Source organism: Podarcis filfolensis (assembly GCF_964270895.1).
Source record: "Podarcis filfolensis genome assembly, chromosome: 4".
Taxonomy (NCBI): Eukaryota; Metazoa; Chordata; class Lepidosauria; order Squamata; family Lacertidae; genus Podarcis; species Podarcis filfolensis.
Genome location: NC_139607.1, coordinates 34,774,491 through 34,789,108, shown reverse-complemented (window position 1 = coordinate 34,789,108; position 14,618 = coordinate 34,774,491). Strand labels below are relative to the sequence as shown.

At 44.0% G+C, this 14,618-nt stretch overlaps 1 protein-coding gene across 3 annotated transcripts in view; it reads right to left on the bottom strand.

The window, feature by feature from the left end:
* Positions 1-14,618, bottom strand: part of GYG2 (glycogenin 2) — a 20,010-nt gene extending 5,392 nt beyond the window's left edge. The window contains exons 1-9 of one of the 3 annotated variants that reach the window (XM_083610869.1): positions 14,450-14,618; positions 13,138-13,981; positions 10,062-10,203; positions 7,225-7,399; positions 5,705-5,867; positions 4,784-4,910; positions 2,871-3,093; positions 2,295-2,423; positions 70-174 (exon numbers count right to left, since the gene is read on the bottom strand). In XM_083610869.1, coding sequence (XP_083466995.1) covers positions 70-174; positions 2,295-2,423; positions 2,871-3,093; positions 4,784-4,910; positions 5,705-5,867; positions 7,225-7,399; positions 10,062-10,203; positions 13,138-13,144 — 1,071 coding nt within the window. In that variant the 5' untranslated portion in view covers positions 13,145-13,981; positions 14,450-14,618. The remainder of the gene's footprint in view (positions 1-69; positions 175-2,294; positions 2,424-2,870; positions 3,094-4,783; positions 4,911-5,704; positions 5,868-7,224; positions 7,400-10,061; positions 10,204-13,137; positions 13,982-14,449) is intronic. The other 2 variants (XM_083610870.1, XM_083610868.1) reach the window with 2 other exon arrangements.

Here is a 14,618-nt window from a genome sequence, read left to right as displayed (position 1 = left end):
AAAATCACTGCTCTCAGATCAGAATGCAGAAATAAACATTGCCTCCAAAAGGTATATACTCATATTTACCATTTTCACTGTTTCCTGAGGAATTGGGTTAAAAGTGGGCTCTGGAGCAGATTCACTTGGCTCAGCAATGTGGACCTCAAGACTGCCTTCAGCTTTCTGTACAGACTGATAAAAATAAAGTGCCTGTTTTACTGCTCATTCAGAAAAGAAGAGATCAGTTTTTATCAAAGCCATTATGGAGCCTGGCCCATATCTTTAAATACATCATCACTTGGTCAATCATTTCTTTCGAAGTAGAAATAACTTACAGGTTCAAAATAAGCTGCAAAAGACAAAAGGAACAGGAGCAACTAGCCTCTTCTGTTGTGATTCAACTATTCAGAACATCAGTACGGTATGCCACAACCCACAGAGATGTGTAGGGACCACTAACTAACACCCACTCTACCCTACTTATATACAATGAATGGGTGGTATCTCACTAACACTAGGGTTGCCATATTTCAAAAAGTGAACATCTGGACACAAAAGTTGTTGAGCTTGCCATACGGCCAGATTTTCCCAGACATTAAAGCAATTCCTGCCCAGAAACCAGGCAATGACTGAGGAATTCCAGACGTATGGCAACCCTAATTAACAGCAATTTAAATTATAGGAAGCCAATATACACTGGGGTAAATTATGCTGGTGTAACTTACCCCTATTCCAAACTCCATTCAAGAGTGGGGTCACTGCTGGTTGAGCCAGCCTAACCCTGGCAGAGGGAAAGCAAGCCTTTAAAATAGAATTTGACTTACATGACCCTTTTCACTAGCATAACTTCCTTTCAGTTGCTAGATCACATGACCAAGCTGAACTGAGTTTGGAACAGGGATAAGTCTCCACCTGCCCTGTCCTCTGCTCTCCCATCCATAACATCCCTTTGCTGAGTTGGCTGAGCTGGAGTAGAAGACTTACAATGGGGCATCTCCAGGCTGAGCCAAGACTTTAGCCAGATCAGCCAGAGATACATCTACTCCAAACTCAGTTTGTCCTGATAGACCTTGGGTTTGTATTGCTCCCTGTCAAAGCAACCCGAAATGTAAGAAACCAACTCAAGTAATGCCAAGGTAAACACTCCCATTCCAAACTCCCTTCAGCAGCAGGGCTACTGTCACTTGAGCTGGCCTGAGCCTGGCAGAGGGAAAGCAAGACTTTAGAGTCGATAAGTCATGTGACTGAGTTGAATGAAGTTTGGGGTGGGGTATTTCTCCCCTTGCCCATCCTACCACACCACTTTTGGGGGACTTAGTTTGGTCTTGGCTTACACTTCTTTGGTTGAGCCCTGGCTGAGGCAGGATGCAGGATTTTAACTGGTACAGCCTGGCTGAGCCAAAGATCCACTTGTTCCAATCCCTCATTGAGGACATTCTTGGGTTTGGATTGCTTAAGATTCCAGCCAGAGTCACCTTGAAAAATCCTCATTTTGAAACAGGGTTCCTAAGACTTACTTAGCATGCAACAGACCCGGAAGTGAGTGTTCTGGTTTGCGAACTTTTTTGGAAGCCAAACGTCCGACGCAGCTTACATGGCTTCTGATTGAGTGCAGGAAGCTCCTGCAGCCAATCGGAAGCCACGCCTTGGTTTTCAGATGTTTTCGGAAGTCGAATGGACTTCCGGAATGGATTTCGTTCGAGAACCAAGATACGATTGCAGTTCCACTGACTGCAACATAGCATGTTGTCAAGTAAAAGTATTAAGGATTAAACTGAATATAGTTTAATAAGCCCCATCTCTGCTCTGGAGAGAAGACACTGTTCCCAAAAGTAGTCAGAAATGGAGTTCCTCGCTCTGAGGCTGCGATCCTACTGGGAAGAAAACCCCAAGTGAACTGAATGAGGTATAAGCATGCTGTTAGTATCACCAGGCTTCTGTGCCTTGTCCTAAATCCTTTAAGGACATCCCTCCCCCCTCAGATATGTGCATCTACAAGGCTCAAACAAGAAGCAGAAAACTGATGAGAGGAAACCACAAGCATACTAATGCTGCTGCTCTCTGTCTGGTCCAAAGCCACTCATTTTAAAACAGAAAATAACATTATAGTAAGTTATTTACAATTGAAATTCTAATTTCATTGCTTTTCCAATGGAATCCCCCCCCCTCAGATTTTAAGCATACTCATGCCATATATAGTTGGGAGATAAGCTGGCACAATACTTTAAATCAATTTTAAATACTTGGAAGCATCATGATATTTTTAGAATTAAGTTTACTATAACTAATTAGCAGAAATAAAAAGTACTTACCTTTTTGGCAAATAACTCATCAGGTGAGTTTGCAACTGTTTCAGATACATGTTCCTCATTTGCTGGCAAAGAACTGCTAGTGGCAGGATTTCCTCTTTCCAATTCACTTTCATCTCCACTCAAGTTTGGCTAATAACAACAAAAATTAATGTAATTTTGGAAGTTCTTCATCCATGAAAGTTCCTATGTTTGTACTCCATGCATTTTAAATATTCTGTCTCCTTTTCCACTACATTTCACTTTTTATTTATTTTGACAGTTGTCATTCTATTACCACTGCTAACAACTATATTATATGCAGATTGCTATTCTAATGTAGCTCAAATTCTCCTTTAAAATGTGAATAGCTTTGCCAGGCAGGGAATGGCAATGCACATTCAAACACATATCCCAAGAAGTGCTTTAGGCGTGCCTGAGGGATGCATGGCGGTGCGGGAGGCGATGTTTGCCCATATTCCTCCCCTTTTTCTTTGAACACACCCCTGTGGTATATAACAAAAGTTCTTGCGGGTTCAAAAGCCATTTTTCACAAAGCAAGGAAACCAAACCAAAAAGCTTCCCTTCCAAAAAATTTACCTCTTCTCTCTGGATTTGTGGCTCAGAAGACTCCTGTGTTTTTTCCAGTAATGGCAATACATCAGAACTGTACGTTGTCCACCAGAGTTGAAGGAAACAGAGCTGACTGTTAGATAATGAGGATGAACCGTCTTCTATCACTGTTCCTGTCTGAGGATTGTATTTATAGTTCCATGGCTTTGATGGTCCCAAGAAGTGGACTACCTTTGCATCTTTGCCAAAACTACAAAAAGGACACATGTAATCTTAAAAATGAGTTTATATTAAGCCCCATTTTTAAAAAAGCAAATGCAAGATGGTTCATCTCTGCCAAGGCATTGCAGAACTTTTTATTTATTCATTCATGGGTATATAGTTTTTTTAATTATAAAAAAAAATCCAGTGCCTCATAGCAATTAAAATTCAATACACAGCACCACTGCAGGAGCTAAACATAAATGAAATTAGAACAGGCCCTGGCTTACAAATACATAAGTGTAGAGGAGGGAAATCAGGTTGATAATTCCAGTACTAAGTAAGATGTGAGTTGATAACAGGCATTTGCATCTAGCTGGGGCCAGAATGCTCTTCCTTTGCCAGTGTTCTTGCTGAGATGGAGATGGTGCAAGCACTCAGCAGGCCTTGGTCCTCTGCTTGGTGGGAAAGGCCTCTGTTGTCACACCAGCAGCAGTGCTCTTGTTGGGTGGGAGACTGAAAGCAGCTCACTGTCATTGAACCAATGGCTGAAGTCACCCTTGCCAGAAAGTGGCCTCTTGGGAAGGAGATGAGCAGCCTTCCAGTGGCTAGTGACAAGGGTCAGAGTGCCCTTCCCTTCATCTCTGCAGTCATAGGCCAATTGACAGCAGGAATAATGTCCTTGCTGGTTGTGCGGGGGGGGGGGGGGGAGGAGAAAGTAAACTCCTTGCAAACTGCTCATTAGACAACAGGAGCATGAACTTGACAATGCACTTGGGAGGACAAGGAACAACTAGAAGGTGTTACCATGTTCAACATGGGAGGGGGATTTTGAATTATGGCTGGAAGCCATGGTAGATGAAGGCAGGATGGACAGAATGATGTTTAGCAAGATGCCCTGGAAACACATCAGTCTCACTCATCCTGTTCCATCACCTATGGCCTCTTCTAAGTGTAAAAGGCCTTCCATTCCATTACACATCAACAAGGAGGGATTCTTGCACATTTAAAGCAAAAGCATCCCATCAGTACCTGGTAGAGAATTTTGGTTTTCCGGTTGAGCATTGCATGGGCTGTCTCATTTGTTTTTCTGTTGCTTATCAAGCGAATAGTTGCAGAATTAGGTGTTTATATTTTATATATTTATTATATATTTGGTGCATAATTTAGGTGTTTATATTTTTGCATGCTTAGGGGTGCCATTGCTTCTTCCAGATTAAACAAACACGGCAGTCAAACTATTCCAAGCTGATCACTGGTTTTGTGTAAACATAATGGTCAGAAACAGCAAGCTGAATGTTTTTGCCATATAAATAAATTGACCAGTTGATCACCATATTTGGGACCTACATATATATATACTGATAGGAATGCTATGTATGACACAAGGTGATCAGTAGCTTCAGAATAGCCAATTACTGATTTCCTAAATCAGGCTTGCTTTTGAAACTGTTGTGACACATTGCAAGGTGTTGGACCAGATGATCCTCAGGGCCTTTTCCAATTCTATGATTCTACGAGAGGTTCAACACCTATATATGATCTTGGTTGTGAGCAATCTTGTGTTGCATGTGTGTACATACATCCCATTATCAGCTATGACAAAGAGAAACCTGTGAGCATATGTCTTTAGAAGAGATATTTTTGCCCATGCAAGGGTCTGCCACTGAGATTTCAGCCCTAGAGTAAGGTAGACATTCACCAATGTATTATAGAGAGAGGTATATTCCTGTACTTACTATTGAAAAGCAGGGGCATAGGTGTAGACAACACTGCTGCTTAGATTATAGAGAAATGGCAAGTGTTTGTTAATGTCTGTTGTTGCCCAGTTGTTGAAGAAACTGTTTAACAATCCCTGATCGCCTCCTAAAGTATTGAAAAGAACACATAACATAAACAACCATTTCATCTTCAAACCCAAACTTACTCATGCCAAATGGTACTGACAATTGGTTTTGACCACCTGCCCAAATTTTTAATCAGTTTCCGAAACTGGTGTTTCTTATTCCTTCTTCCCGTTTTTACATGGCATGCTATATTTGGGGGGAAAACATCAACAAGAGGAACTTGTGGGCTTCCAGCTGATGCCTGACTCCAACTTCCATTATTCCTGACAACTGACCATGCTTGCTGAGGATGATGGGAGTTGGAGTCCAGCAATATCTGGAGGACCACAGTTTCTCCATCCCTGTACATTCCTCTTTATGGAATAGCAGAGCTATGAGAACGAAAACAACAGCCAGCACTGAAAATGCCAACAGTTTATGGGGTGGCCTTATTATTAGCCAACTTCCCCACCCAGCAAATAGTAGCCAGTGAAGCCAAAGTGGGAGAAGGTACTTGAGACACCATGACACAATCTAATATGAACTGCTAGATGATACAGGAAATGGGGAAAGCTGTATATATGAAAGCCATTTACAGTAGCAATTGCTGTTTGATGTTCTTTCCTGTCTCTTTTTGGTAGCATCTACTTCTGAACTTTCATCCTAGCTTGCCATTTCAGAGATCAGTGGCCTTACTAAAGTGTCCGCATCCATGAAAACACATTGGCTGTAGTAAGGGTCCAGCTCCATCAAAAGTTCACATCGTCAAAGAACTTCACCAACGCGGACCTCACTCAAGCAGAACCAGGAAGGGGAGCAGGTCAGTGAACTTACCATCAAAGCTGCCATGTTCATTTGCAAACTGCAGGAGGAGGTTGTAGGTTTTCAAAGAAGGTTTGAAAACAAACACACCACTGTTAAAGCAGTCTGGCCAGCCAGAATCTGGAGCTGCTGAGAGTTCTTCCCGGTCAAACAGCTCGTCAATATTGCACAGTACCTAGAAAAGACGTGGCATGTTGGAGTTGTAGCCGATCCCCCTACTATACAAATTTCAGGGATTCAAAACTCTTTCTTAGCTGTTTTGTCTTTATCAACTGGCTATGTCATCTCCTACCATTCACCACTCCCCTTCAGCCCTGCAATCAGCATCAATATGAACACACCAGTGTGTTGCTTCTCACATTGGAAATGTGAGGCACTTTTAAATGTACTACAGGACTGCTAAGCATTCGTGGTTTCCCATCTCAATAACAGAATAGAACATTTTACACCCTGAAGTGTGTGGATATAGCTTTAGATATAGATAGCTGGTGCTTTATAACTGTACTGACATTCTGCACTGAACAATGAAGTACAGATTCGCACCTACAGTGTACATATATTATTCATATGTACGTGCTATGCAAACATACCGTATTGGCCTGAATATAAGCCACACTTTCCCCCCAATTTCCGACTGTGAAAAGTTAAAATGTGGCTTATATTCACAACCTTATTGTATGCAGCCAGGAGCACGGGGCAAACAGTGCCAGGGCAAAGCGGTGCCCGCCCCGTGCGTAGTCCCCCATCCTCTCCCCCAAGGCAGGGAAGGGAGAGAGCGAGGAAGGGGAAAGGCCATTGTCAATGCAGTGTGGCTTCCCCTGCCCACCCAGTATGCAGCCAGGAGCAGTGAGGAATGGAGCAGCTTATATATAGGTATTTTTCCTTCCCCACCACCCCCAATTTTAAAGGTGTGGCTTATATTTGGGTGCTGCTTATATTCGGGCCAATACGGTATTTACAAACCTACACAGGATTTTCCCCAACCCACATATGAATCTATTCCATTGAAATCCCACAACAATCAACAAAAAGGTCACCAGTAACTGAAAGCAACATGGCACAGTGGAAGAAATTTAAAGCCTATCTACAGAAATATTGTAAAATTAAGAAATGTTAGAAAGATGTTGGAATTAAAACATGTGGTTTTAGCAGAAAAGATATAAAGGATTAAGCAAAGATGAATTGTTAACAGGTGAAAATGTAAAGTTACAATATATTAAGATAAAATATCAAGATAAAAGCAAAAAGGGTAAGGATTTGCTGAAACAACTACTGAATTAGAATACAAAAAAGGGAGGTGTGAGGAGGTCAGGGAAACAAGCAAATGAAAGATAAGATATGGAAAGACTGATTTGTTTTTAATTGTTTTTTATTTTTCTGTATTTTGTATTTTTTGTTCTTCTTTTATTTTTTCTTTTATTTTTTCTATTTTTGTAATTTCTTTGAAACCTTAATAAATATTAATCCAAAAAAAAAAAAAAAAAGAAAGCAACATGGCAAAACTTTCTTTTTCTAACTGGTGCTTCCCTTACCAATGTGTCTGCATCCATGAAGACACATTTGCTATACTGAGTAAGAGTCCAGCAATGAAGTTTGGTAAAGGTTACACCCAGTTCCAGTCTCTCCAGCAAAGCCAAGCGCATAGAGTCATTGCTGTCAATTTCATTCACATCCACCACTGTGTCAAATATGGTGTTGAGGGCAGCCCTGACAAAACAAGTAAAATACAAGTTTGGGAGCCTTGAGACATCTCCTTTTGCAAGAAATGCAGTACAGGGTTTCTGACATTAAACTGAACTGAGAACAGCAGCTGGATTTTTAAAAACAACTACAGGCATCTCCACACTTACACGTGTTAACTGCCAAAAGGGCAAAATCAGCCACAAAGAGTGGGAAAACTGCAAAAAGTGATGTAAAAAGTGGGGGAAGTGGCTAGCAATTCCTGGAGACTTTGCAACTGCAATCCCATGAGCCTTTGCACTGACCTGGTAGAGAGTTGAAGTTTGAGAAAGGAGGTACCTCTAAATCATAGCCAGGTACTTCAGGATACCGGTCTACCCCCCCCCTTGTTGTCATTTCCTCCAGAGATGAGGAAGACTGAGAGCCACTATTGCCACCATTTATGCCAGTCTGGTAAGTGCAGCTGGTTTTTTTAAGGGTTTTCAAGGATTTCCAGGGGTTTAGAAGATGTTTACAGGTGTTCTAAATGGTGTCCCCTACTATACGTGATTTCATGTATATATGTGGTACCCGGGAACGTAACCCCTGCATGAGTGGGGAGATGCCTGTAGTATCTACTAGATGCAAGATAAACAAACAAACAAAGTCACATTAGAAATATAAGAAAACCCAAAACCAAAATCTACTTCCTATGAACTATAAGAAGCAGTTGCTGATAACTAAGGAGCAGGAGCAAAATGTAAGGAAACAAGTTAAAGATGCCACGCAAAAACCAAAGATTTCAGGCCAAAACCAATCTGACTATTTAAAATATCAACTAATAATCAAAGTTGATCAGCTATCGTAAGACTTAGAAGAACGATTCAATATCCATTTTGGTTCAAGCGACTGCCAAGTGATGAGGAATACAGTCGTACCTTGGTTTTTGAACAGCTTAGTTCATGAACAACTTGGAACTCGAACACCGTAAACCCTGAAGTAGGTGTTTCGGTTTGCGAACTTTGCCTTGGAAGTCGAACGTCCGGCGTGGCTTCCACAGCTTCCAATTGACTGCAGGACGCTCCTGCAGCCAATTGGAAGCCGCACCTTGGTTTTTGAACATTGCGGAAGTCAAACGGACTTCCGGGCCGCATTGTGTTAAAAAACCAAGGTACAACTGTAACTGAGTAATGATCAATATGTAATGGAGGAACTGCCTGTGTTTCCAACAGCAGGCAACCAGATGCATAGACCTGGAAGCTCAAAAGCAGAGCATGAATGTTCTCCCCTGCTGCTTGTCTCCAGCATCTAGTAGTCTGATACAAGGACGGCTTCTGAATATCAAGTTCCACTGAGCTGTCATTTCCTCTGTTTTTATGTTCAGGCATGAGTGCTGCTTTTTACATGGCCAAAATGACACCATCCCTGAGCAAGGGAAGCGGGTATCAGCAGGTTCAGGAAAACCCCCAACATCTGCAGAAAATATGCAGATAATGATCCTATGAAGGAGGGTTCCCAGTACAGCCCATTTGAAGACTAAATATTCCCAGTGGCCACAGAAAAGTAGCAGACTGTTAGGGAGGAGAGCAAATGGAAGGAAGGCATGGCTAACACTTGGAACAGTAAACAAAGGCATTTGGTGCTGCAAAATTTTGTTGCAGGTACCATTTGGCTTAGTTAATAGCCATCAGCTGTCCTATCCTGCATCATCCAATCCTTTTTAAACCTATTTAAACAAGTGGCTATTGGTACATCTGGCAGGAGCTAATTCCATAATTTATAGCCAAGTGCTAGACATGTCTACTCAGAAGCAAGCCCCATGGAATTCAATGGGACTTTATCCCAGGTAAGTGTGTATGCCTTTATTGCCCACTGGGCAAAAAAAATACTTCCGTCTTATCTTAGTCTGAACCTACTGCCAATCGGTTTCTTTGAATAAACCTCAATTCTTTGTTTCTGATAGGAAACAAAACTTCTATCTGTAGTTCTTCTAAGAGACCTCCTTCTTTCCTAAACTGTAAGAAATATGTTTGTGTTTCCCTACAAAATTTGTCAACAGACGGTGATTCCGGTAAGTGAATGAAATGGGAGCTGGGGAGAAACACCACAAAAAAACCTGTTACAAATATTTGGAGAGAACATTGCCCTCTTTGGATGTTCTGTCTGAATATGGAAAGGGAGAAGGGAAAATGCATAGGGTAAGCCCCACCCTCTTGGTGATGCTATGTGCACCAGGCACACTTCCTGGCCAATGTATGACCTGCGTTTTTCTGAAAGGAGCTCTCCTACTCATACACACAGTTCCCAGGAAGGAATGGGAACCCTGATTGACTGCTTACACCATCCCACACGCTAACTGAATGCTGAAATGTTATCCATATCTGTGTGTAAATTGGAGTTTGGACTTTTTATGGCTGAAAACCTGTAATGCAGTTCTTTTCTTCATGAAGTCACCGAAGTATATCAGTCTCTGCTTACAGTTCTGTGCACAAAGTGATCCAAATATAGGACCACAAGAGGAAATCTGTTTTCTAAACAAAACAAAACCTGTTTGCTCACACTTCTGGCCACACATGATTTCATTAGGAATTAAGCAACTCATTCAACACACTGCCTGCTTATTGTTATTTTGTAATCAGGGTTATGAAACAGAATTTGCATTTACATTTTGAAGATATTCAATTAATTGAATCTGAGAGCGTGTCCTCACCTCATTGCACTGGAGACTTGAGATGTAATTAGCACTGCCAGCCTTCGAGATGTTTTATGGTTCCTCAAGGACTGTCCGAGAACCAGAGCTCCATGGCAATAAACATCATTGGTAGCAAGGGTCACAAAGGCCTGGTCTGTCACTGTAAACAAGCATTTCAGAGTGGTCCATTATGACAGCAGCCAAGAATTAGCTGGGGACCTTCTTGCCTCATCCTACCAAGCTGCAATTTCTGTAAACGTGTGTTGACTCTACAATTAGCTCTTTTGCTTACATAAACCTTTGAGAGAAACAAGTAAATAATTGCATAAGCTAGCAAGGTTTTGCTTCCTATTAGCAGATTGTATGACAACATGTCTCAGATTTTGTTTTGCCATAGTGAAAGAGACAATATAGAATTAAGCATAACACATGATGCACTTGTACATAGATTCATGCACACAGAGGCCCACCTATGCAATCTTGGTGCAACTGAAATAGATGCAAACATATAGGGTGAGCCAGCCTATGAGTGCAAGTGATGGTATGCGAGCTTTGTATCGCACACTGTGGGGAGAGACAGGTGCCTTAATACATTTAGGACACTGGTATCAGGCTATGTACACAGAAGCCCTTTGTTTTTGGCCATGTGACATCTATTTATGACTTTGCCTATATGCACCCAATGGGCATTGGGATATTTCTGTGGACTTAAAGTACTCTGCCTTCAAATAATTAATTGCACACCCACTCACCTGTTATGGAACTCCAGCGAATTGCGCAAGTTCTCTGGGACATGGGGTGTAGGATACACAGAGAGTTTATGTGATGTACCAGTTTAGCTTGTCAGGCCTCATGGAGGTCCGGCTAAGCAGGTACCACATCCTATTCATACAAATTACTGCCAGTGCAGTCAGGCCTAGGCCTAAGCTACAGAAAGAGGAGACATTCTCTAAATTGCAACCCTCTCGTGATACTGTACAACCCTGTTGTACAGAAAACAAGCAACGTGAAGAGTCTAAGTACCATTGACTCTGTTTTGCTTAATACAAATTCCTCCTTGGAAATGAGCGGGTGCTAAACCTTAAAATTAGGAACCAAAACGAAACCTATAATTTCCCTGCACATTTGCAAGGAATCTTCAGCTACTGCAACTGGATGTTTATTTTTGAAAGCAGATGTGTTGCTCATCAAACAACACTTAGCATGTAAAGAAGGGAAATTATTTCATTACAGACTATTTCTGATTTTGCTTTTGCCAGGCTACGCTCGTGTGAACGGAATAAAACTTCAGGCACAATAGAGAAACATACAGGAATTTAATAGGGTTGTTTATATTTACTTACGGGAAACAGGTGAACTAATAAAAACGATACAGTTTTCAGTGCTTTTTAAATAAAGGGGGGGGGCTTCATCACAAGAAGGGAGATTCCAACAAAACACCAGGAAGACCTTTCTGGCAGTAAGAGCTGTTCCACAGCAGAACAGAATCTGTTAGAAGGTTGTGGATTCTCCATTGGAGGTTTTTAAGCACATGTGATCTAGTTGAGATTCCTGCACTGCAGGGGGTTGGACTAGATGACCCTTGGGGTCCCTTCCAACTCTCCGATTCTATGAATACAGTGTGGTAGTTATCTGCTAGAGAAAGGGTCATAGTCTAGTGGTAGGGGTTTGGATGCAGAAGGTCCCAGGTTCAATCTCTGGCTTCTCTAGATAGGACTGGGAATGTCCCCCGTCAAACCCTGCAGTCGCTGCCAGTCCGTGCAGACAATACAGTGCCATATGGACCAATGGCCATGTTCTACATAATCTTACACAAGCGTATGTTCTGCATAATCGTACGCATACTTATCCAGAAGTAAGCCCCACTGAAATAAAAGGTAAAGGTAAAGGGACCCCTGACCATTAGGTCCAGTCGTGACCGACTCTGGGGTTGCGGCGCTCATCTCGCTTTATTGGCCGAGGGAGCCGGCGTACAGCTTCCGGGTCATGTGGCCAGCATGACTAAGCTGCTTCTGGCGAACCAGAGCAGCGCATGGAAACGCTGTTTACCTTCTCGCCAGAGCAGTATCTATTTATCTACTTGCACTTTGACGTGCTTTCGAACTCCTAGGTTGGCAGGAGCTGGGACCGAGCAACGGGAGCTCACCCTGTCGCGGGGATTCGAACCACTGACCTTCTGATCAGCAAGCGCCACCCGCGTCCCTCTCCCACTGAAATAAATATATACAATTCTTTAAAAACCTATTGCATGTACATGTATAAAGAGTCGTTCTACATAGCTGAGATCAGAAAAGAGAAATGAAAGAATGTACAGTGGTACCTCGGGTTAAGAACTTAATTTGTTCTGGAGATCTGTTCTTAATCTGAAACTGTTCTTAACCTGAAGCACCACTTTAGCTAATGGGGCCTTCCACTGCCACTGTGCCACCACCACGCAATTTCTGTTCTCATCATGAAGCAAAATTCTGAACCCGAGGTAATATTTCTGGGTTAGCGGAGTCTGTAACCTGAAGCGTCTGTAACCTGAAGCGTCTGTAACCCGAGGTACCACTGTACTAAGTTTGTATCTGTGGCGTAGCGTGGGTTGTCAGCACCTGGGGCAAGGCAAGTAATTTGTGCCCCCTAACCTGTGGATTTTAGCAGGGGGCAGAGAGCTGCGAGTGCGAGCATGCCCCCCCAGATGTTGCGCCCGGTGCGGCCGGCCCCCCTGCACCCCCCACACTACGCCACTGGTTTGTATTTCTGCAATGTGTATTAGGCAGTGGCGTAGCGTGGGTTGTCAGCACCCGGGGCAAGGCAAGTAATTTGCGCCCCCTCTGCCCTAGGGGCAGAGAGCTGCGAGTGCGAGTGCACCCCCCCCAGATGTTGCGCCCGGTGTGGCCGCCCCCCCTGCACCCCCCACGCTACGCCACTGGTACTAGGTAACAAAAGTAAGCATGCAGTAGGATTCAACCTCTTCCTTCTCACTCTCTTCTTGATGAACTGTGCCCAGTATAATGTATTCAGAATGAAAACTGCTTGGAGAAAATGCATATACTGTAGTTCCCAAAGGAGGAAACAAAGAACAGAGGGGAGAGGGGAGAAATCCACTTACCAGGCATCCTTTAAAGCCAACAGGGTAAGCTGCTAAGTAAATCCAATACTGGTGGCAGAGAGAAGGGTTCCCAGCAGGCCTGTCTCACTCAACAAATCACCAGATAAGATTAGCCTCTTTCTTTCCTGCTGATGAGAGCAAGTGAATTAAAACATTCATTCACACATTCCCCAGATTGTATGTGGCCCCAGATTGCTGTGGGGCCTCAGGGACAAATCCAACCTCACTTTGAGAGAGAGAAGGAAAGATGTCGGAGGGAGAGGGAAAAGAAGGAACTTGATCCTTCCTACTGTTCAGGACCCACCAAACTTTCCTTTGGGTGGTCGATCAAAAAAGGAAACTCAATACAAAACTTTTAAAGGCTGTGCAGAAGCACACGTGAGCACGTCTCCTTCCATTCCCTTTTACCAGCAAAAGGAGGCCCAGTTTCATGTTCCTTCCTTCACATTCCCCAGCAAAATATTGACTCTTTGATATCTGACTGTGCATTTGCAGTTGAGAGGGAGAAAAGCAGAAGGTGACCATTAACAAGGCTAAAACGAAGAATGAGTCTCGCAGCAGCCTAACAGGCCGGTGGTTTTTGGCGATCGTTTTTGTTTTCTCCAGCTAGCCCCCACTTCTTCCAACAGCACGATGCTAAAGGGACGTTCACTCCGGAGCAAGCCCGTCAAAGTTCAGCGGCATGTAACTCCGCGTGATCAGGGCTGCAACCACAGGGCCCGGTCCACTGCACGCCTGCTTGCATGCGAGCTCAGGAGGACTTGCTTCTGAGTAGGTGCACACAGGCTAATGCCTCGGCGATCCGCTAGTCCTCAAGGTTGCCCCAAGGATCGTGGCGGGTTTGCTATAACAGATCAAGGCAATAACAACCCTCACCCATGCGTTGGCAACCACCCCGTGCTGCGCCCCTCCATCCGCCCACGGGGTGAGGGGCATGGGCGTTGCCAAGGGGGGCAGGAGGGGGCAACTGCCCCCCAATCAATTAAAATACTTAACTAAATGAGGTTCTGCCCCCGCAAAAAAAGTCTGCACCCCCCCTAACATAAATCCTGGCTACTCCCATGGTGAGGGGAAAGGGTGCTATTAGCATAGTCCAACTCTGGGCCAGCCACTGCCTCTCAGCCGATCCTACCTCGCAGGGTTGTGGTGCAGGACACGTGCGCCATCTAGAGCTTCTTGGAGAAAGGGTGGGCTTTAAATGCAATAGCCCCTTCCTGCCTCCATCATGGGAGAAATCTTGGCTCCCCCTCCCATGCCCTCCAGTGCAAGGACAAAGCTGCTGGGCGCCCCTCGGACCTCATTCCCCGCTTACTCTGCCGGCTCCATCCCTGCTACCACTCCACACCATGCGCGTCCCCTGCTCTGCAAGCGGCGCTGCCCTCTGCAAGTCCTCCAGGCGCCCTTGGGGGCTTCCACGGGCAGCTCAGCCGACGCGTCGCTGCTTTCTGCCCAGTCGCCGCCGCGGCCAGCCGACGGGGCGA